This window comes from Muntiacus reevesi, chromosome 16, assembly GCF_963930625.1.
Source record: "Muntiacus reevesi chromosome 16, mMunRee1.1, whole genome shotgun sequence".
Classification (NCBI taxonomy): domain Eukaryota; kingdom Metazoa; phylum Chordata; class Mammalia; order Artiodactyla; family Cervidae; genus Muntiacus; species Muntiacus reevesi.
The window spans coordinates 32,802,625-32,825,839 of record NC_089264.1 but is presented as its reverse complement, the minus strand read 5'-3'; the positions used below and the strand labels follow the sequence as shown (position 1 = coordinate 32,825,839).

Sequence of the window (23,215 nt, the reverse complement as noted above, 5' to 3'; positions counted from 1 at the left end):
GTTGAAAATGAAAAAAATAATACTAAATAATTGAACTCAATTGTGTGTGTGTGTGTATGTGTGTGTGTGTGTGTGTGTGTTAATTCCAAGCCACAAGCCCATTGACATATGGGTATCTGGCCTCTCACCTTCCTTTCTATCTTGATTAGAAATGAGAGTGTCTTCTGGTAGACAGAATTAGAACTTCCAGCTGAGAGAGGTTGGGGAGATTTTAAGCTAAATTAAAATATATTTGACTGTGAAATAATATAAGTATGGTTAATTTTTCTTGATAATTTATAGTTATTAAACATTTATCATATCCTAGACCCTGTTCTAAGTGCTTTTTTGGTGTTGCTTATTAGATTATCACAATTCTTTAGGACAATTGCAATTATTATCATCATGAAGCCTCAGAGAGTTTAAATAACTTTTAAAATCACTCTAAAGTCCCACAGCTCTTGTATGTAGTGCTGAATTCAGATTGAGATATTCTTGCACGAGAGTCTGCTTTCTTAACAGTACACATTCAAAAATTGTGTATAAATCTCAGAACATAAACTGTAGCATTAAGTATCAATATAGGCTCATTATTTACTTAAGCCTGAATCATTTGTAGATATGACTTAGAGTTTTTTCTTCTTTCACTACTAAATTCTGTCTAATCTCTGGTCAATATCTATTCTTTCTCTGTATGTTTCTCTTTTCTCTCTGTTATCTCTTCTGGGTGATGAAGAATTAAGATTATATCTGGCTAGGTTTCAAGATAACATGTCTTTCTAAATATGTATTATGGTCCCTGTCCTACTATTAATTCAGACAAGGAACACATCTGCTTCCCTAAATCCTGCTAGAATAATCTCTTTGAAATGTATTCTCCTTCCCTATTGTAACAGTTTCTATTACTATGTAATTGAGCACCACTTTCTACCTAGGATATTGATTTATTGATTTATAGGTCCAACTAGGGGCAATCTATCTCTGCTCACATGCTATTTTTAGTATCAAATCATTTTGATATAAACAAGCATTTCTGATGTAAGCAATTGCTTGTTTGCGTTATTTTTCTTGTTTATTGTTGAAAATGACTTACTGCTGTATTCAAGTGGCTAAATTATATGCAAATTTAATAAATCGCTAATTAAACGTATTCAATCAGTTATACCATTTCTAACTCTCGCTATCTTTGGCTGACATTCTCATTCTCTTCCCTGTTACCAGTCAAATAACCCATTTGGTTTTGATCGGTCATCCTTCAATGTATCTTGTGTTGTCCTCATCAAACCTGCTGGTTGTAGTGGCCTTTGTCCATGTGTATGAGGATTTATGTGTTACAGAAACCTGCATTAGTTCCCCATTCATTAAAAAAATAATAAACAGTTTAGAACTACATTTAAAAATAGATTACACCATAGTTAAAGTAAAATTAGGAATATGAGATTAACAGATATACACTACTATATATAAAATAGAGACCTACTGTAAAACATTGGGAACAATATTCAGTATCTTGTAATAATTTAATATCTTGTAATAATGTATACAGAAGTGTGAGTTTCTTTGCGTTACTTTACTGTACACTGGAAACTAACACAATATTACAAATCAACTCTACTTCAATTAAGGAAAAAAAGAGATTGAGGTGTAAATTGCATGAACTTTGTAATAAAATCTGAGCTGGCGGCCTTTCCAGCTAAGCCATAACACCTATCAGGCCTCATTTAAATGTGCACCAAAATAACATCATTAGATAAGATTGACTTGGACATTTATTCAAGCTATTATATATTTAATTTTGGTGAAAATTGATGTGTCCTTTGATATATTTATGTATGATTTGTTTTCTGTCATTGTTTTCTTAATGTTGAAAGTTATTGCCTAGTGAGTATTTGACTTCTGTGAATTTTCTTTTTTTCCATTTTCACCATGTATCATTGATTTCTTTTCAGTGTGGTCATTTAGGCTCTACCTGGTTATTTTCTGATGTCCTTTTTGAGAAAAGATAGAGCTAGGATCATACTTAACTTATGCAACACTCCCCACACACATTTCAAATATTGGTTTTATTTTTAAATTGTAATAAAAATGTATACTTTAGGAAGGTGTATCACAAGGGGTAAGAATACTGACCTCAATTTATACACCTCCCCCTGGATTTTTAGATGGTTTTTTAAATTGAGTAATTGGGGTAGATCTTGATGAGTAGCTTATTTCCATAATTACTCTGTGTGCTGTACTGTCAGGTACCACTTGCTTGGATGCATTTCATTAAAAAAAGAAGGTCCAAATTTACCCTGTGCCAAGCAGAGTGTTATGTGTCTTTCTGTTGTTACACCTTCCATCCTTGAAGACGAATCACTGTACAATCATCATTATCTGTGTTCTAGTTCTCACTACTAGTAAGTGGCAGACTTAGGGCTAGAAACCCATTTTGTTATGCTGATCACATGTCTGTATAAAAGGCTCTTTGTGTAGTCTCGCTTTTGCAGTCATATACTACTACTTTGGGAGAGAGGAAAAGGATGCTCGGTATTATCTCATATGTGGACTTTGGGTCCCTTCATCATCATTGGCTCATAGTTGAATAATATTAGGACTGTCTAAATTCTAGGAAAATAGAAAATTACAGGGAAGAAATGATGAAGGGATTTTGTTCTATTTCTTTTACTTGCACAGATAGGCATACCTGTTTGTGCGTATGGCACCCAGGTTCCAAGGTGATAGCTGTGAAAACTTACAAGGTTATTTTATGTCTTTGGTTAATGCCTTTGGAATTATGGAAGAAAAGTATAATTTCTCAGCATATCTTATTTTTTAATGTATTTTGCTTTAACTCTAATTTTAAATAGGTAACATATTAATGATTTATATAACCTCTTGAAATGGAATTCACTTTCTTCTCAACCATGCCAAATAAGAAATTTAGCTCCAGTTTATTTGGAATAGATCAACTGTGTAAGTTGTGTTCTATTAAGGATAATAATAGTATTTGCTAAGGTTGTAGAGATCACTGAATAAAGTACTTTCTGGGAGCTTTTTGCTAAATTGTGTTGCTCAAGAACAAAGGATATTATTTCTTCAGTGGAGGTAGAACTGAGTTTCATACCACTTTTAATATAGTCAGTCTGCATTTTTGAAGGTGGTGTTTCTATACATCAGGGCAACTTGTTTATTTAGAAGATATTTAGAAGATAATCTTTCATGAAGAATTTGTATTTTCAAAGAAAATGTTTATGATAATAAAGGTCCTTGGACAATGAGCAGGTCTAATTCAACCTATGTATTTTTTAAACCTGTTATAATCAAAGTGACTGACTTCTAAGCTAAGACAAATTAGATGAGAATTGAGAAAATACATTTTGTCTGTTTGGAAATTTATAAAAACATCAAAAATATGTGTAAGATTTGCTAAAGAATTAAAATAGTTATAATTGTAGTAAATTTATAGTAAAAATAAAAGTACCATGCATTTGTCTTTTTATCTTTCATGAAAAGTCAAACTTGATTTGATGATGTGTTATTCAGCTTGTTAGCATTATCTTCAAATGTAAGCAAAATGTAGATCATTGATTTTACAGTTTGAAAGGCTTTCAGATTAATTCATGACTCTGAAAGTTGGAATTCAACATAATTAAACTCAAATTGTAGCATTTATTTTTGGTAGTGAGAGAGAAAATATGCTTGTTTGTGTTTGAGATACTGATGTGTTCAAGTTAAAATTTCACTTTTTGACATCCATTTACTCTGTAGGCATTGATTGTGTATTAGGTACTGGGGTCTCGGAGCAGAAGTGGCCTTTGCCATTAAGAAACCTAAGGTAAAATAGTAAAGTCAGATAGATAAGCAGATGTTTGCTATGAAAGTTTAACCTTGAGGATGCATTTAGGATAAGTACTAAGTCCAGAATGAAAGACAGCACAAGGTGGGGATCAGAGACGACATTCTGGGAGGGACCATGTTGTAGAAATAGAAATTTTACTATCAGAGTTGCTCAACCGACATTGGAAGTAGATGGACCCACATCTGCTAATGTCTGATGGTGAAAGTGAACAGAAAATGGCAAGTGGTAATCAGTGCAGTTGGAGAATGAAATATGAGGAGGGTAATAATGAATCTGGAGACATAGACAGCATCCAGACTTTAACGAGTCTTTCTAAAGAGTATGGATAATCCCAACCTTACAGATAGTTTTGTCTTTCTCCAATTTAGCTGGAATGAAGAACTTCATTTAAGTGACTATCAGCAGATAAAGTGAAACATAAGGGATTTTTATCTCTAATATATTTTATATCTACTCCATGTCATCCCATTCAATGGATAAATATCTCTATTTGTCTATGATGTTTTTACTTAAAGAAATTAAGTCTGGTTATTTTCACTAAGAATTTAAAAAGAGGTGTATTTGTTGTAATTCTTTTTTCTGAAAGTTTTTCATTATTAAATAAATCATTTGAATACTTGCCTAAGAGATATGGGATTTATTCACTCTTTTAATTGCTGATAGAACTGCAAGAATTACTGAAAAAAGATTTAGAAACATTTTAATATATGTGAATTCTGAAGATATTTGAAACATAATGGTTAAATATCTTGACACTAAAGCATTGAAATCCCTAGGTTCACCACCAGCTGCAAATCATTATGGTTGATAATGCTCTAATTAGAGCAAAGTTATTCACTGGGCATTGAATGGAAATAAATCTTGCATATAAATAAAAAAAAACAGCTGAGAATGATATTCATTACAGCATTATTAACAGTGAAAATGTAAAAAAAATTGTATTATTTTTTGCATCCATTTCGGAATATATAAGCTGAGAGGACAATGAGATAGTTTTAATTTGTTGAAGACCTTGCAAATGAAAATCTTTGTATTTTAAGCTTTCTTCAGCCAAAGCCTTGCGAGAATACTTAAATGTTTTAGAAGCAGTTCGCACATAGTTTGAGTTAAATTCACATTTAGTGAGTGCAGTTAAAGATCATCCGATAAAAATCATGGAGGGCAAATTGATTTTATATCATTTAGAACAAGATATCAATTATTTAAGAATGCATGTCTGACAGAGAACATATTTTCTGTTTTTTTCATGCACTTCTTCAAGGCCATGAAAGTGTGTACTTGATCAGTTTCGTCTCTGTAAGGATGATAAAGTGGAGGGCTTGTCATTTTATGTAGTATTTATTATTGTTAGTTTTGGTTGCAATAAACAGCAAAGCAAAACAATATGATTCAAATTGACAAAGTGGGGGTGTGCACATTATGGTTAAGGAATTAACTGAAATTTAGAATCACATCAAAACAAAACAAAATATAAACCACATAATGTCACATTATGAAAAGGAAAGAAAAATGGTAGTCGCTGTCAGAGAAAGATCTACCATACCACTAGGAATTTCTGTAAGTAGGGACATATAGGCCTTCTGCAGCGTAAGCTCTTGGCTTTTTACTTTCATGAAAGCAGTGTATATCATGCTTGTTATGAACTGACCCTGTGGTTGGATCCAGCTTCGCTTTCTCGTCCTGCTTTACTACTTATCAGCTGAGTGATGTAGGCAGTTTACCTTTCAGCTGTAAATTGACCAGAGTAAGAGCTACTTTTGTAGTTATAAGCATTAAAAAAAGATAATCTATTTCAAGTACCTGGTGCATGACAGTTAATAAACTGCAGCGGCCACCTTTCCTTCCTCTTCTTTTTTGTCTTCATCATCAGTACTCTGACATTAATCTTGTTTATACATTTTCTGTGTTTTTACTTTTCTCTGCATGTAGGCTCACTCAGCATTACCAGTTGAATTAACTTTCAAAAATTCATCTTTTCTTTAACTCATAACTGTGGTTTCCTCATAACTTTATCTTGTGTATAACTCTTCTTTAGATCCTTTATGATGTGGTTTACTTTCCTCTGCCAGTAGACTGATTATCTCTATAAACTCCCTAAATCAAACTCCAAGAGGAAGACTATGTCTCAGTTGGTTTTTCTTTGAGTGGAGATTCTAGGATCAAGTCATGCTTTAGTCTGGTCTGTGATTCTGTTAAGCTTGGGTCAGTTACTTGTTGAGTCCTGTGGTTCATCTGGTGCTGGCCAACAGGCAGTGGTGGGGATTTTACTCAGAAGACAGTGATCATGCTTGTCACATGCCTACTAAATCTAAATAAAGAAACATAAAAAGTTAAGAATAAACAATTTACCAAATCACAGAACCAGTGTGAGCAGTAAGGCTGGGTCTTGAATAATGTTCTTAGGTCTTCTGATACAGTCCTCTTTTGAATAGACTTTAATTATTCTTGGTCATCTTGAAGTTTTTGCACCAGTATAAAATTTCCCTACAAATTACTGGATATTTTGCTGCAAAGAGATTCAGAGAATTCCTTAAGTATCAGAATTGTAATATTTGTTATTTTAGTATAGCACAAATTTTGTGTCACGAATGAGAAAACAATATTTTGTTTTAAAATGTCATATTTATAATTGAATTATTTTAATTTATTCTGTTTGTTTTAACTTTTCTCAGGTTACTAAGTTAGCTATCGCAGCACAAGCCTTGGAGTCCCAATGGGGGACTCTGGATCAAGACGATCTACTCTGGTCTCCCGGTTGCCAATTTTCAGAAGGAGTATTAGCAGAAAACACGACTCCCTTCCTTCTTCACCCTCCTCCAGTAATACGGTCGGTGTCCACAGTTCCTCTCCTTCCAGCACCAACTCAAGCTCAGGTAGTACAGGTAAACGCAGAAGCCTCTTCCGTACTCCGTCCATCAGCTTTCACCATAAGAAGGGGAGTGAACCTAAGCAAGAACCTACCAACCAGAACCTTAGTATTTCAAATGGTGCTCAACCCGGTCAGAGCAGTATGCAAAAACTGGGTTTGGAAGAACATACTAAAGCCAGGGGAAGGCATTCTGTTGGTTTTAGCACCTCCCGAAATAAGAAGATAACAAGATCTTTGACGGAGGATTTTGAAAGGGAAAAGGAACACTCGACTAACAAGAATGTCTTCATAAACTGCCTAAGTTCTGGGAAAAGTGAGGGGGATGATTCTGGGTTCACAGAAGAACAGACTCGCCATTCTGTTAAGCAGTCAACAAAGAAGCTCCTTACTAAATCTTTCTCATCTCACTATAAATTTTCTAAGCCAGTTCCACAGAGCCAATCTATTTCATTGGTACAACAATCTGAATTCTCATTGGAAATTACACAGTACCAAGAACGGGAACCTGTATTAGTAAGAGCTTCTCCATCTTGTTCTGTGGATGTAACAGAACGGGCAGGTAGCTCTTTACAATCTCCATTGCTTTCTGCTGATCTTACTACAGCTCAGACACCTTCAGAGTTCTTAGCCTTGACTGAAGATTCTGTGTCTGAAGCGGATGCATTTCCTAAAAGTGGAAGTATGGCATCCCACTGTGACAACCTTGGCCACAATGATTCTACCTCTCAGATTTCTCCCAGTCCTGCTGCTGTTACAAAGACCACAAGAGACCTTAGGGGAACCGTTCCCTGTGCTGGGTCTCCTGGGAAATACAGATTAGAAGGTCGATGTAGCACTGAATCTAATTCTTTCCCGGAAACCTCTGCTGCTAATCAGAAGGAAGTGTTATTGCAAATCACTGAACTACCTGTTATGAATGGGAGTGGCTCAGAGACTCACCTCTCAACTGATACAAGAGAAGAGCATATGGTAATACAAAATGGTGAGACAGTGCTGGCAACAAGCTCCCCAAGGAAATTTGGGTTTTATGAGCACCATAAAGCAATAGCTGAACGTGTGAAAGGGATCCATCCTATTTCAGATTCAAGGATAATACCGTCTTCTGGTGACCATCATGTTTTAAACAAAACTTCATATGGATATGATGCAAATCCTGCCAAAGGTATGCTGATTTTCTCTGTATAATAAATGATATGAATTATAATTTTCCTTATAGTCAATTTTCTTATTCCATCTCATGAATGGAAACTATGTTTTCCTTAGTTTTCACTCTCTAATATTCTTTCCTGTTTATAATTTGCTTTAAATCATTTCTGTACTTTAACTTACTTCATTTGTATCATGCTGAAATGTAATTCAGCCATATTACTCATTTTTCTTAGTTGTGCTATTCAGATTCTCTGCCTCAGAAGAAAGTGGAAGGAAATTAATTTCATTTACAATATGGTTTTATTTAAAATAACGAGTATCTTTTATAGTTCATGATAGAATATTGGTATATCTTAAATAATAACCATTATAAAATAAATTTGTATAAATTTTATTTTGTATTTTAGCAAAGCTTTTTATTATTAAATAGGATCCATGTTTTGGCACAAAAAAGTGAGAGGGAAGGTTGATTTAATGCAGTCTGTTATTTAACAGAAAAACTTTATTTTTCAGTATAAAATTCACTTCAAGAGAATTGTGGATGGGCTGTATTCATTATTTTTTATTCTTTTTTCTCCACCGTGATTACTACAACTACCACTACTGCTGCTGCTTTTGCTGCTACTATTCACATTAATAGGGCTTCCCTGGTGGCACAGAGGTAAAGGCTCGGCCTGCAATGCCAGAGACCCGGGTTTGATCCCTGGGTCAGGAAGATCCCCTGGAGAAGGAAATGGCAACCCACTCCAGTATTCTTGCTTGGAAAATTCCGTGGGCTGCAATCCAGGGGGTCGTAAAGAGTCAGACAAGACTGAGCGACTTCACTTTCACTTTCATTCACACTAATAGTTCTTTCAACAGTAAGTCCATTTACTGTTCTCTCAATAATATGTCCCATTTACTCTTCTGTCTTTTTGAATACATTAATTTATTCAATCTGGAAGTGATTGAAATCATTACTATTATTGTAACTGACTGTACAGGCAAGGTAATTGGGAGCACAGATAGGTTAAGTAATGTGTCCAAAGCCACTAAGTTCATGAGTCATTGTTTATGATATAATTCCTATAAGATAGGTACTAACTAGTATGTTCCCCATTTTACACATAAGAAAACTGAGACTGAGGGATTATACAACTGGCTAGTGGTATAGTCAGATTAAACTATTTAAATCCAAAGATCAGATTCTTAATGACTAGGTTGTAGTACATATCATGACCCAGCCTCTTTTAAAAACATTAGGAGTAATATTAAAATGTTAAATAAAATTTGTGATCAGTGAAGTTATGTATTATATAATATCAAGAATTATAAGCTTATCTGACTTCTTTAGTCTGTTCATGAATAGCAATTCTAAAGTTTTAAAGGCATGAATTAATTTTTCAGTTGTTTCACATTAGATACAAGATCATTTTTACACATCTGCCTACTTTTTTCAATTTTTGATCTTGGTAGCCTTGTTTGTATTTTTGGTGATACTTGCTTAATTCTTTAACTATAATATAATTATAAGAATGATAATGGTGATACTGATGTGCCCCAAAATGTGATAAGCAGTTTCCATGCATTGTTTTATTTAATAATAACCAAAAATTTATGTGGAATTTAGTAACTAAAGTTTAGGATTAAGTTAAATAACTTTATGAAATCATACTCTTAGCAAATGGTGGACCTCAGATTGGAATGTAGGCAGTTCTTAAAAGAAATAACATGCAAAAGGGTAAAAGTGTAATTATCCTGGTTAATTCTTATTTAGAAATGATGAGTTATACCTCAATGTCAAACTGAATAAAGTAAATATTATCTTTATGGAAACTAGGTAATGACTAACAATTATCTTGCTGGCTATTAATCTGTTGACTGAGATCCTAATTCCAAGCCACTTAATACATTAAATTAATTTCACTGAATTTGACACCATGATACCTGTTCCTGGATATTAGGTGATTATTCATATTATCTATAGCTTGTAAAATAGAAGGATATAGGCAAATAAGCTGGTAATGTAAAAAAGGAAAAGTTTGTTTCATACTACCTTTCATTTGCATCAATGGTAGATATTCATCTACTGTTCATAAAGATTTTATAATTTGGAATTTTAAAGCTCTTAAAGACATTTAAACAAATGTATTTTGCAGAAGAAAGAGTTGCTTAATTTCATAACACTAGAGTTATTCTGTATTTATTATGAAATATGTTTAAAAAAGTAACAAATATCTGAAAGTGTTAGGTGTACATTCATATCAGAATTGTGAATGAGATGTTAGCTCTCTGGCAATTTAACCTTTATTTATTAGACTAAAAATTTTCTAAAAAGAACAAGCTTATGTTGGGTTAATAGGTCCTAGCCAAAAGTCTTTAAACCCATAGGTGAGCCTGAACAAATCAGTTTCATTCATTTACAAATATTTGTTTTGGTACTGTTTTTAGGAATTCAGGATATAGAAATGAACAAAACGAACTCTTCCCTTCATGAAGCTTACTTTGCAGTGGGAATACTCAATTAACATAGAAATAAATAAATGTCAGATGGTGATAATGTCTGAGGATGGGTTTAAAGCAGAATAAAAGATTAGGATGTGGAGAGTGGGATTGTAGTTTGCATTTTTTTTAGCTTTATTGAGGTATAATTGACAAATTATGTGTTTAAAGTGAATGAAATTATTTTTTTGATATATGTGTACATTGTGAAAGGATCCCCTCCCTCAAGTTACTAAGATCCTCAGATCTTTATCTTATAATTGAAAGTCTGTACTCTCTTGCCAGTCTTTCTCTGTTTCTCCCACTTCCTAACCCCCGACAGCCACTTTTCTGCTGTTTCTTTGAGTTCAGCTCTTAAAAAAAGTTTCCATATACAAGTGACACCATACAGTATCGGTCATTTTGTGCATAATGCTGCTGTGAATATGGGAGTACAGAGATCTCTTTGTGATCATGATTTTGTTGACTGTAGGTAGATTACCAGAAGTAGGGTTGCTGGCTTATATGGTAGCTCTATTTTTAATTTGTTGAAGAACCTCCATACAGTTTTCCAGAGTGACTGCACCAGTTTATATTCCCACCAACAGTGCACAAGGGTTCCCTTTTTTCCACTTCCTCAAAAATACTTGTTCTCTTTTTGACTTTTTGATAATAGCCATCTTAACAAAAATGAGGTAACATCTCATTGTGGTTTTGGTGTGCATTTCACAGATGATTAGGAATGTTGAGCTCTTTTATTCATGTACCTGTTGGCTATTTGTATGTCTTATTTGGGAAAAAAATGTTTACCTATGTTCTTTGCCTATTTTTTTTTTGTTATTAAGTTATATGATTTTCTTGTATATTTGACTATTAACCCCTTACAGGATGTATGATTTGCACATATTTTCTCCCATCCAATTGGTTGTCTTTGTTTCTTTTTCTTTTTTTCTTGATTATTTGCTTTTCTGTGCAGAAACTTTTTGTTTGAAATATTCCTACTTGTCTGTATTTGCTTTTATTTTCTTTGTTTTTGATATCTAATCCAAAGCATCATTATCAAGATCAATGTCAAAGAGCTTATTCCCATGTTTACTTCTAGGAGGTTTGCAGTTTCTGGTCTTAACTTTCAAGTCATTAATAAATTTTGAATTGATTTTGGTGTTTGGTGTAAGATTCCAGTTTCATCTTTCTGCACATGACTGTTCATTTTCCCCAACATTTTCTGTTGAAGAGACTGTCTTTTTTTTCCTCATTATATATGATTGGGCTGTTGGTCAAAAATTAGTTGTCATATATGAATGGCTTTATTTCTTTGCTCTCTGTTCTGATCCATTAAGCTGTCTGTTTCTATGCCAATTCCATACTGTTTTGATTACTATAGCTTTGTAACATAGTTTGAAATCAAGACTTGTAATGTCTCCAGCTTTGTCTTTCTTTCTCAAGATTGCTTTGGCTATCTGGAGTCATCTGTGGTTCCGTACAAATTTTAGGATTGTGAAAAATGTCATCATGGTTTTTGATAGGGAATTACATCAAATCTATAGGTCCCTTTGGGTAGTACAGACAGTTAAAAAATATCAGTTCTTCCAATTTCTGAACATAAAACAACTCTATTTTTATTTTCATCATTTTCTTTCATCAGTGTCTTTTATAGCTTTCAGTGTATATGTTTTTCACCTCCTGGGTTAAATTTATTCCTGGGTATTTTATTATTTTGATGCAACTGTAGATGTAATTGTTTTCTTTCCTAATTTCTCTTTCTGATAGTTTCTTGTTTTAGTTTCCATTTTTAAGTATAGTGAATAGGTATTGCTCCAAGTAACATATTGGAAAAAATTAGGGAGTAAGCCATAGAGACATTCCATAAAAGTATATCAGTTTCAAAGGCTATGGGGTAAGGATCTGAGGCTGGAGCACGCTTGCAATGTTCTAGAAACAGTGAGAGGTCCAGCAGTGGGGGTAGTAGAAGATGAGGATATAGATACGATAGATATGATTAACAAGTGACCAATGAGGAGAGTAGGGCCATATCATGATGAATTCAGTAGCCCCATTGGAAGCATACCAGCTTTCTGACTAGAGGAATTATCGTGATCAGTCTCACTTAAGTGTATCATTCTGATTATCATGTAGAAAATAGATTGTTTGTTGATCAGGGAGAGGCATGTAGGACTAGGCAGACACCAGAGACTGTTTAGAAGTATTGCAGTAAGCAAGACAAGCACGGATGGAGTTTGTGCCAGCCATGTTAGTGGGGGAGACAGTGAGAAATGATCAGATTCTGTATATGATTTTAAGGTGATAAGGACGGGACTTGTTAATGCGATTTATGTGAGGTATAAAGAAGTCAAGGATGACTCCAAAATATGGGGGCTACGAAGTGATTTACATAATTAAGTAAACTACCACTACTAATTCAAGAAGTTCTCTGTGGTTGAGAATTATTGAATGGCACTAAGAGTTTCCCTTTTGCTTTCAGTGGAACTTTCATAAAAACTACTTTTAAGCATTTATATTAATTTTTATTTATTTATGTTTAAATAGTTCTTGCCAGTAGCCTCAGTCCATACCGTGAAGGAAGATTTATAGAGAGGCGACTGCGATCCTCATCAGAAGGGACTGCAGGGAGTAGCAGGATGATTTTGAAACCAAAAGATGGAAATGTAGAAGAAGTTAATAGTCTAAGGAAGCAAAGAGCAAGTTCATCATCTTCAAAAATGAACAGCATGGTAAGTAGATATCTATGCTTGTGTATAATAAAATAATCCCATATATTACTGGCATGTTCATGCCTCTTGCAAAATGAAAAGAGACTGAAGAATAGACACCTCATACTTTTGTTGTGTTTTTTTTAAACCATTTTTAAAAATTGAAATATAGTTAATTTACAAAATAATGTTAGTTTCAGGTATATAGCAAGGTGATTCAGATACACACACACACACACACACACACACACACACACATATATACTTTTTCAGATTTTTTCCATTATAGATTATTACAACATATTGAATATAGTTTACTGTACTATACAGTAGATCCTTATTTATACACTTTACATATAGCATTGGGAATATGTTAGTCCAGAATGCCTAACTCATCTCCTCTGTACCACTTTCTCCTTTGGTAACCGTAAGTTTGTATTCTATGTCTGTGGGTCCTTTTCTGTTTTGTAAATAAGTTCATTTATGTCATTTTTTAAAGAGTATTCATATACGTGATATCATATGATATTTGTCTTTCTCTATCTGACTTACTTCATTCACTTAACATGATAATCCCAAGGTATATCCATGTTGCTTCAAATGGCATTATTTAATTTTTTATGGCTGAGTAATATTCTGTTACATGTATGTATGCACACACACAAACACACACACCACATCTTCTTTCTTCATTTATCTGTCAGTGGAAACTTTAGGTTGCTTCCATGTCTTGGCTATCATATATAGTGCTGCTATGAACATTGGCGTGCATGTACCTTTTGATTTGAAATTTTCTCTGGCTATATGCCCGTGAGTGGAATTGATGTGTCATATGGTATTTCTATTTTAATTTTCTGAGGAACCTCCATATAATTTTCCACAGTGGCTGTACCAACCTACATTCCCACCTACAGTGTAGGAGGCTTTCCTTTTCTCCACACCTTCTCTGGCAATTACTATTTGTAGACTTTTTAATGATGGCCATTCTGACCAGTATGTGATGGTATCTCATTGTGGTTTTGATATGTGTTTCTCTAATAATTAGTGACATTGAGCATCTTTTTATGTGCCTCTTGGCCATCCATATGAACTCTTTGTATGTTTGGGAAAATAATCCCTTGTCCATATCATCATATGCAAATATTTTGTTGCAGTCTGTAGGTTGCTTTTTTGTTTTGTCTATGGTTTCCTTCCCTGGTGGCTCAGAGGGTGAAGAATCTGCCTGCAATACAGGAGACTCGGGTACGATCCCTGGATTGGGAAGATCCCCTGAAGAAGGGAATGGCAACTCATCCCAGTATTCTTGGCTGGAGAATTCCGTGGACAGTCCATGGGTTGCAAAAAGAGTTGGATACAACTGATTGTGCAAAACACTGGTTGTGCATAAGTTTTTAAATTTAATTAGGTTCCACTTGTTTATTTTGTTTTTATTTCCATTACTCTAGGAGGCAGATCCAAAAAGATATTTCTGCGATGTATGTCAAAGTGTACTCTGCCTATTTTACTCTAGGAGTTTTATAGTATCTGGTCTTACATGTAGGTCTTTAATCAATTTTGAGTTTGTTTTTGTATGTGGTGTTAGAGAATGTTTTAATTTCATTCTTCTACATATATCTTTCTAGTTTTCCCAGCACCACTTATTGAAGAGTCTGTGTTTTGAAGGGAGACTTGGTCTGCATGGTTGTTATAAGTCAGAGAGGACAAGTTTTCACTTGAGACTCTCAGGACAAATAGAAGCACAGCAGGATAGCGACCCTTAAAACCTGTCTTCCTTACTTCCATGGAAAATATGGTATTTTTATTCTAGAACAAGACCCTGTGATACGCAAGCTAAGAAAAATGCTGATCACAAGGACACCCTCTGACATCATCATTTCACACTATTTCTTCACCCTCTAGCCACCTAGAAAATGTCCTGTTTAAACCACACCTGTGCCAGGGCTACTCTCAGACCCTTTAGTGGATTCTGCTTTGCCCTATCCTCATATAGTTCCCCTTCCACACAGGGTAAAGATCCTAGGGGGTCAAGGTGATATGCCGTCCAAAGCTTTAACCCTTTCTGGGTGGCTGAGACTCCAGATGCCTGGTATAAACTGTAGAAGCCTGCACATGAGGGTGGAAATGGGATGTGTGTAGGAGGGTAGGGTGCGAGCTTGGACTTGTGAGCTGAAATGTCTTAGAGGTAATTGTATTAGCTCCCTCATAGCACAGGATACAGCTAGGATGGAAAAAGATGACAAGTGAGCTGCAGCCCAGAAGGTCTGTGAGGCGTCAGGTCTCACAAATTCTGGGGTGGGCTTGCCTTTTGCATTCACTTTGCTCCCTTTGTCACAAATGTGTCGTTTCTCAGCAGTGTTTTTGATTTCTAGTGTTTAACAGTGTTTGTTTAAAAAAAGATCTATCTACCTACTTACTGATGGATACAGGAGAAAAATGCTCAAAACTAAATCACTTACATCTATATATATTTTATATAATTACGTTTCAAATGAAAATATTAGGTCATCATTGAGGATTGCAGTGTGAAGAAGCTGTAAGTTACTGAGGAAGCCTTGAGTGATAGCAAAGCCATTGTGCTTGAAGTTAGAGGTTGTAGCCATGAGGCCAGGCTTGGCCAGATTTTGTAGATCAGTATCCTCTAAAGGACAGTAATGGGTTTCTTATTACTATTATGCTAAAAAATGATTATGTGTGTATTTATACTTGTGTATATAGATACATTACATTATTTTATATTGCACCTTTCTGTCATTTGCATTGAAAGCATTATATTATTATTGCAATATTGCTATTGATTTTTTTGTCTAAAGACAAGAACATGTTAAAATAGATTTCCAGTTGATGCAACATTAAAACTTATGGCCAGTGAATTATTGCAAAACATTTTTCCTCATCAGATTTCTATTATCCCTTTATAGAGATGAATTTATATTAATAAGTGTGCACTGTTTATTACTGTTGCCCAAAGTTGGACCTTTTACATATTCTTTTTACATCACGTTTTTCATGTTATTGATGCATTTATATAATTGTCCTTGTAACACCACAGAATCATTATTCTTCTCAGATATGCTTTCAAGATTTAAAATTTTAAATGTCAAATGGAAAATAAGATTTTGTTATTTTATTTGAGGTTTTTTAATAAATTTTCAAAAAGTGTACCTGCAGTGATGTAGATTGTCCACTAGATGTCAGGATTACACCGTTGTCATGATAGGGGAAAAGCTGTGAAGATTGGACAGAAGCTTGGTTAAACCATTGTGCGTATTCACTGAATTCACAGGTAAGTATTTAAGATTTGTTGAAATAAATACTGACACACTGGAATTTGCACATGAAATGTATCAAAATCACTTTATGACTCTATTTATTGTGTCTCAATCTTTAATTTATAGTTTAATAGTTAATTTAACTTGCATAAATTGTATTATTTAACTCCTAGCATTATAAGGAAGGGATGCTAGGATTTTTTTTTAAGGTAATTTTAGCTATATGTGAAACAAGTGACATATATTTAGGAAATTATAGCTTTATGTGTGAAAATAGCATACATTTTCTATATTCCTCTTCCAAAATAATTCAGGCGATTATATGTATTTGAGAATGCATCCATGACTCAGTTATTCTTTCCTTTTAGGAAAATAGTAGTAACATATATTTTTAATATTTATTTCAACAAAGGGACTACTCTTAATGCTTCACATATATTATCACATTTCATTCTCACAATATTATGAACTGAGTGAATTTGTTATTGAACACATTTTGCAAAAGAGGAAACTAAGTCAGTAAGAAGATAAGCAACCTGCTCAGAAACACAGTAAGTGGCAGAGATAAAATTTAGATTTGGATCCTTGCTCTCTTAACTATAAATTCTGCATGCTTTGAGGGGAATGGGATAGATTTAAGTTTAATTTTTCATCTTTCTTGTGTTATTTCTGTATAATGAAGGTAACACTTGTAAGGCAACCTATGCTTGCTCTGTCTAGACTACAATTGTCTGTAAGGGATGCAAAAAAGAAACAAAATTTAGTATTTACTCTGGATTTAAAATGTGGTAATATTTCTTGATATGTTGATGGACAGTGTCAGATGAGAAATATCCAAAAAGGAACTTTGTCACAAAAGAAGGTATTTATACTTAGAAGGTGCTAGAGTACTTCATGTATTTCAAGAAGGTTTAATTCTATTGATGGGTATGGCTATATTTTTAAGATGCTGAATGTTCCTCTGAATGATGAAAAATATTTCCTAATTGGTAATAGTTGAAAGAGACCAGAATGCTAGTGTCTTTGTACAGTTTGGGTATATACAGTGTGAAAGGGAATGGGCAGGATGTGTTAACACTTTGAACATCAGTGAGTCAGAAGAAATTGGACTTTGCTTACATTTATTACAAGAAGTCAAGCATATCTGTAACAACTTGATAGACATTCAAATTTATTATATTTCTTCAAACTGACTTAAATAGAGACTTCCTTTAATTTTCCTCTGAATAAGTTACTTGATACTTTTCTTAGGACGGTCCAAACATTTAAAAATAACCTTTCTAGAAATAGGCTCGCTCTGCTCTTTTTCAAAGCTTTCCCTCCAGATTATAGTGTATAAATGATTAAATATAAGGATTTGTCTTGGTTTTTCCAGAAACTTTACACAGTGAAGTCTAACTCCAAATATTTACCAGATCACCCTTTTCTGAAGAAAGGATTAATGTGAGGATAGATTGTGTGTCTTAAACAATATATAACACCTAGAATCACTAGAGAAAGTAAAGTACCTAAGTGTATGAGAAAGGATAAGCTGAGCTACATAAAGAGCAAATAACCTCCAGATCCAAGTTACTTTATAATATAGATTTATTTCTTGCTCAGGCTGCATGTTTAATGTGGTAGGTGCTGGAGTTCCATTAAGTGTCTCCTCCTTCTATATCCAGGCTGTTGAAGCAACAGCCATTCCTAACATTGCCTTTTACTGTGGTAAAAAGAGATCTCTGGAGGCCTTGTCCCAGTAATAAATGTTTTACTTGTGAGAGACTTCATTTCCTCTCACAACTCATTGAGCAAATCTAATCACCTGGCCCCAACCAGCCACAAAAGGGACCTGGGAGTGATCGGTCCATGTGTCTAGATGATGTAGACTCAGATATCGGATCAGGGGCACTATTATCATTTTCCCCAAGAGTATGTTGTCTCATTAACTGAGATTTCCTGCTTACCTTGTCCCTCCTTTTTGTTTACTGGTCATAAAGTCAAATTATGCCTCACACTGAGTTTGTCATTATGGTTCAGAAAGAGGAAAACGTCTTGGAATTGAAAGATTCATTCTGACCACAAGTTTTGTCTTCTGAGATGTGTTCTCTTCCTGATTGAAAAGCCTTGTATATATCTAAATTACTTGACTCCAGGTTTGGGACTCCTACTATATTTGGAAATACTTGTTTTCATTACAGTAAAAGCTGGTTTGGAAAGTTGTGTTAGTTTTAGATTACTCAGCAAATGTGCACAAAGTTGCCCTGAATTATTCGTGCTGAGTGATTCTGCCAGTGTTCACTTACGGCCACTTTTATTCTGACACAGCGTAATTCCTCTCATTTGCAGTTTGGCATCCTGCTGCCTTTGTGTAGAAACTGTGAATAGCATAGTAAAAACAAGAACTGTAGAACTTCTTCTCTAGAAGAATGTATCAGACTTACAGTTGAGAAAAAAAAGTAGTGACTTGTGTATCATCAGCATTTAATGTTGTATTTTAATTCTTTTAATTCTATTTTATATGTTGAAATCTAGAATTTAAATATCATTGACAATAGTTGATTAATCTAAGACTAATAAAACCCTGTGTTAACTAGCCAAGCTCTTAACTGTGCATTTACTTTTCTTCTGGGGCCTACTGTTTTCTCCTTTGTTAGCATTTTCTATATTCATTCATCCATTCATCAATTTATTCACAGTTTCTTTCAATAAATATTTATTGAAAACTTAATACTTTGTTCTCAGAACTTTACTTTGAAGATGCAAAGATGAAAGAGACAGCCCTTGAGGATTTTGTAGTTCTAGATTGGGAGACATTAACCTAAACTTATCAATACAACAGATTTAACCATTTTGACCATCTTAAAATTCAGAATGTGTTGGGGCATACTTGATTTGGGTTGTGACCATTGATATCAAAAGTTAAAAGGATTAAAAAAGACCACATGAATTTCTGTATCCCAGTGTACAAATTGACACAGTTAATTGTGTGCATGCCTTCCTGGCTAATTTCTAGCGTAGAGGACAATGATAGTGGTGAGAAGGAACTCGGGGAGGTATTGGGACAGTAAGGAAGAAAACACAAAATTACTGTTTAAAGAATCAGTTTTAAAATATCCCACCTCTACTATCCACTAGGAAAAACTGCTTTCCTGGGCTTGTTTAGTATATGCACTTTCACATTTCCATTTTGTGGCATGAAAGTTGTTCAGGCTCAAAATTAAGAGCAAATGAAAGATAATTAGATCTGATTTAAGAAATTTCTCCTCTTAATCTTGAAATCGTAAATAAGACTTTCAAATGCATAATAATGTTAGTGGCTTTTTGAGAGTTAAAGATCTCAGCATTCATGGAACATTGTGAATGGAATTAAAGCTAACATCATTGCATGCTACAAGGACAGTTAGTGAGAAAAGGAAGTCATTAATCTATTTAAGAAAATGGGGGCATACAAATCATTCTCCTCAATCCTTACATATTGTAAGAAGGAGACTCATAAGTATCAGTCATTACACATGCAATTAAATTTGTTGATAAGTAGTATATTAATTTTAGATTAATAGCCCTAATCCATAATGCCTTTATTGATTTTTCTAGTTACTAATTATACTTTTCCTATCAGTGTCCTTCTAAGTTGTCTTTGGCACTCACTATGTAGTTATTTGAATATGTCTCATTTTATTATTTGATTTCATTCAGTCTTTTAAATGGAAGACATTTTGTATAAATTAGCATTTCTTATAGCACTTAAACGTGCCTGGTGTACAATAAGTATTGGTGAATTAAAGGTAAACTTGCTAATTAGGTTGTGATATAGATACTATAGATATGAATTAAGGCCTTTAGTACAATCACTGTGTGTGGTATGCTTATGCGTATTTTTTTATATTCTTAATTTATGCAGATGTACAGATGTTTCTATGATACACTGTTTAATAAAACTCTGGGTTTTGATGCTAAGAACTTGATCATGACTAAGTCAGCTGTGATATTGTTCCAGTAGAAACATCATTCATTTAGGATGATCAACCTTATATAATGGCTCTTAGGATCCTATCAGTGCAATAGTTATGGACTGGCCACGCAAAGAGGGCAAGAAATAGTCAATTGTTTGTGATATTATTGAGAACCCATTAAATAAATACAAGTTCTAGGTCAAATATGTCTATGCAGGTTGGGAGATGGAGAGGGGGTATGAAGACAGTGTTTAATGGGGTCAGAATTTTGGTTTAGGACAGGGAAAAATTAGGGAGATAGATGATGGTGAGAGCCGCATAGCAACGTAAATGTACTCAGTGCCACTGAACTGTATAGTTAAATATGGTTAAAAAGGTTTGTTTTAATTATGTGACTTTTACCACAAATTTTTAATTAATATATATCACCTACATATATTATTTGTTCCATCTCCTTTTCTTATAAACTTATAGATTCAGAATTGCCTTTAAAACAGAAGAAGAATGAGGTAAATATTCCATTCATTTTTTTTTTTTGTTTTTTCACTTTAGCTTTTGGGATGAGTAATTTTTTTTTTTTGAAGCTGTCATAATTTGTATGTTTGGTGCACAATGCTGTGAATAACATATTCAGAGAGGAAAATCACTTCATCTTCAAATGCTTTAACATCAGTTGTAAGTAATTGCAGTATCCTAATTATTACCATTTCTCTTCATACAGTTCACATGAAAATGTCCATGGCACCTAATTTTTCTCTCTGTGATTATGTTATTCAAATTTACTAGTTTGTTCAGGCTGCTGTAACAAAATATCACAGACTGGGTAGCTTATAAATGATAGAAATTTATTTACCACAGTTCTGGAGGGTGGGAAGTTCAAGATCAAAGTGGGAGCATGGTTACTGATTTGTAGCCAGCACTTTCTTGCTGTGTCTGATGGAAGAAGTTGGGATCTCTCTAGAGCTTCTTTTATGCAGGCACTAATCCTGTTCATGAAGAATCTACCTTCATGACCTAGCACCTCCCAAAGGCCCCCACTCTAATACCATCATCTTTAGCAATTAGTATTTCAACATAAGAATTTTGGGGGTACACAAACATTCAGGGCATAGCAATAAGCTATCACATTTTAGTAGTAGCAATACTAGAATATATTCAAAGGTTTATTAAAAGTAATACATATTTTGGTTATTATTTATAAAGGAAATAATAAGACCAATAGTAGAAGAAAATTAAAGGTTTTTTCCTCTAACCACACTATCTCTGGGATACTGTTAGGCGCTTTATGTTATTGTTGTTCAGTCTCTAGGTCATGTCTGATGCTTTTCAATCCCATGGACTGCAGTACTCCAGGCTTCCCTGTCCTTCACTATTTTCCAGAGTTTGCTCAAATTCGTGTCCGTTGCGTCCATGATGCTATCTAACCATCTCATCCTCTACTGCCCTCTTATCCTTTTGCATTCAAGCTTTCCCAGCATCAGGGTCTTTTCCAGTGAGTGGGCTGTTCACATCAGTGGCCTAAGTATTGGAGCTGTAGCTTTAGCATCAGCCCTGCATTGAATATTCAGGACTGATTTCCTTTAGGATTGACTGGTTTGATCTCCTTGCTGTCCAAGGAACTCTCAAGAGTCTTCTCCAACACCATAATTTGAAATCATCCATTCTTCGGCACTTAGCCTTCTTTATCGTTCAACTCTCACATCTCTACATGACTACTGGTAAAACTAGAGCTTTGACTGTACCGTCTTTGTTGGCAGAGACTTTGTCTCTGTTTTTTAATATACTGTCTGGGTTTGTCATAGTTTTCCTTCCAAGGAGCAAGTATCTTTCAATTTCATGGCTGCAGTCACCATATGCAGTGATAACTTTATATCCCTCTGAAATTAAGAAATTCAATGATTAAAGTTGTTTACCTTTTCATCTTGGATTAGAGTGCAAAGATGGCAGTTATATTTTTAATTGGATCAGTTAATGTCAGTTTTCTGAAAGATGAAAGCTGTTTATGTCTTGTTTAGGTAACCACATGAGCTGACACAGCATTCATAGCATGAGAAAGGATATTTATTGACTCAAGATCCCCGGAAAATCTTGATCATCTGAACAGCTGCATAGTCTGTAACATGTAATTGACCTTGAGGAAAATAACTTATATTTTCTGAAGGAATACTCATTGGTATTTGAAGTTTTTACATTATTCTAGTTACACAGTGAAGAAAAGTTTATTCTTCCTAGGATTATTCTGTTATTTTGAAATTTAAATACAAGCTGTTAAATTAATTTTCATAAATTAAAAAAGCAAAACAAGTTTTGACTTTGAAGGTCAAGAAAAATATTGTAGTAAAATTATATATAATGCCTTATAATCACTCTATAGAAAAGATATATTTTAGTATGTTAATATTATTTTTCAAATAATTTTTAACAATCAAGGCAAATGTTTATAATTATTTCAGAAACCGTCATATTGCAACTCAGAATAGAAAGTGTGATTTACTAATGAATCAAACATATACATTTCACACTTTTCCTATGTGATGTTATTTTTGTTTGGTCATTCTTAATTTAGAATAGCTGTCATTTTATCACTTTTATAATTTAATTCAGTGTTCATTTCACTCTAGTTCTAAAAGTTAGCTCTGAAATTACCCCTTTTTTAATATCTTCTGTTCTTAGCCTGGTCCATTCAACTGGCAACAACCCAAGTGCTTTTATTTCATTCCATCCTCTAAGCTCTTTATTGTATACATTTGTAATTCCTTTACAAAATTATGCTTTAAATGCTTGGCTGGTTGTCTTCAACATTATCCAGTGATTAGTTTATGCTTCAGTGAGAAACACAAAAGAATATTTTCTGTCAAGAGAGACTCAACACGAATTAGAACTTTTATCAGGTGTCAAGAGGCACAAGTGAAGCAGGAAGAGGTCTGGAATACCAACCCACCTTCCCAGCTTCTTTGTACATCTGGGAAGCACTGGCCCAGACTGTTGGATAGAGTTTGGAT

At 34.1% G+C, this 23,215-nt stretch overlaps 1 protein-coding gene across 2 annotated transcripts in view; it reads left to right on the top strand.

The window, feature by feature from the left end:
• Positions 1 to 23,215, top strand: part of CCSER1 (coiled-coil serine rich protein 1) — a 1,376,611-nt gene that overhangs the window by 143,404 nt on the left and 1,209,992 nt on the right. For both annotated transcript variants that reach the window (XM_065907287.1, XM_065907286.1), the window contains exons 2-3: positions 6,493 to 7,851; positions 12,846 to 13,030. In XM_065907287.1, coding sequence (XP_065763359.1) covers positions 6,534 to 7,851; positions 12,846 to 13,030 — 1,503 coding nt within the window. In that variant the 5' untranslated portion in view covers positions 6,493 to 6,533. The remainder of the gene's footprint in view (positions 1 to 6,492; positions 7,852 to 12,845; positions 13,031 to 23,215) is intronic.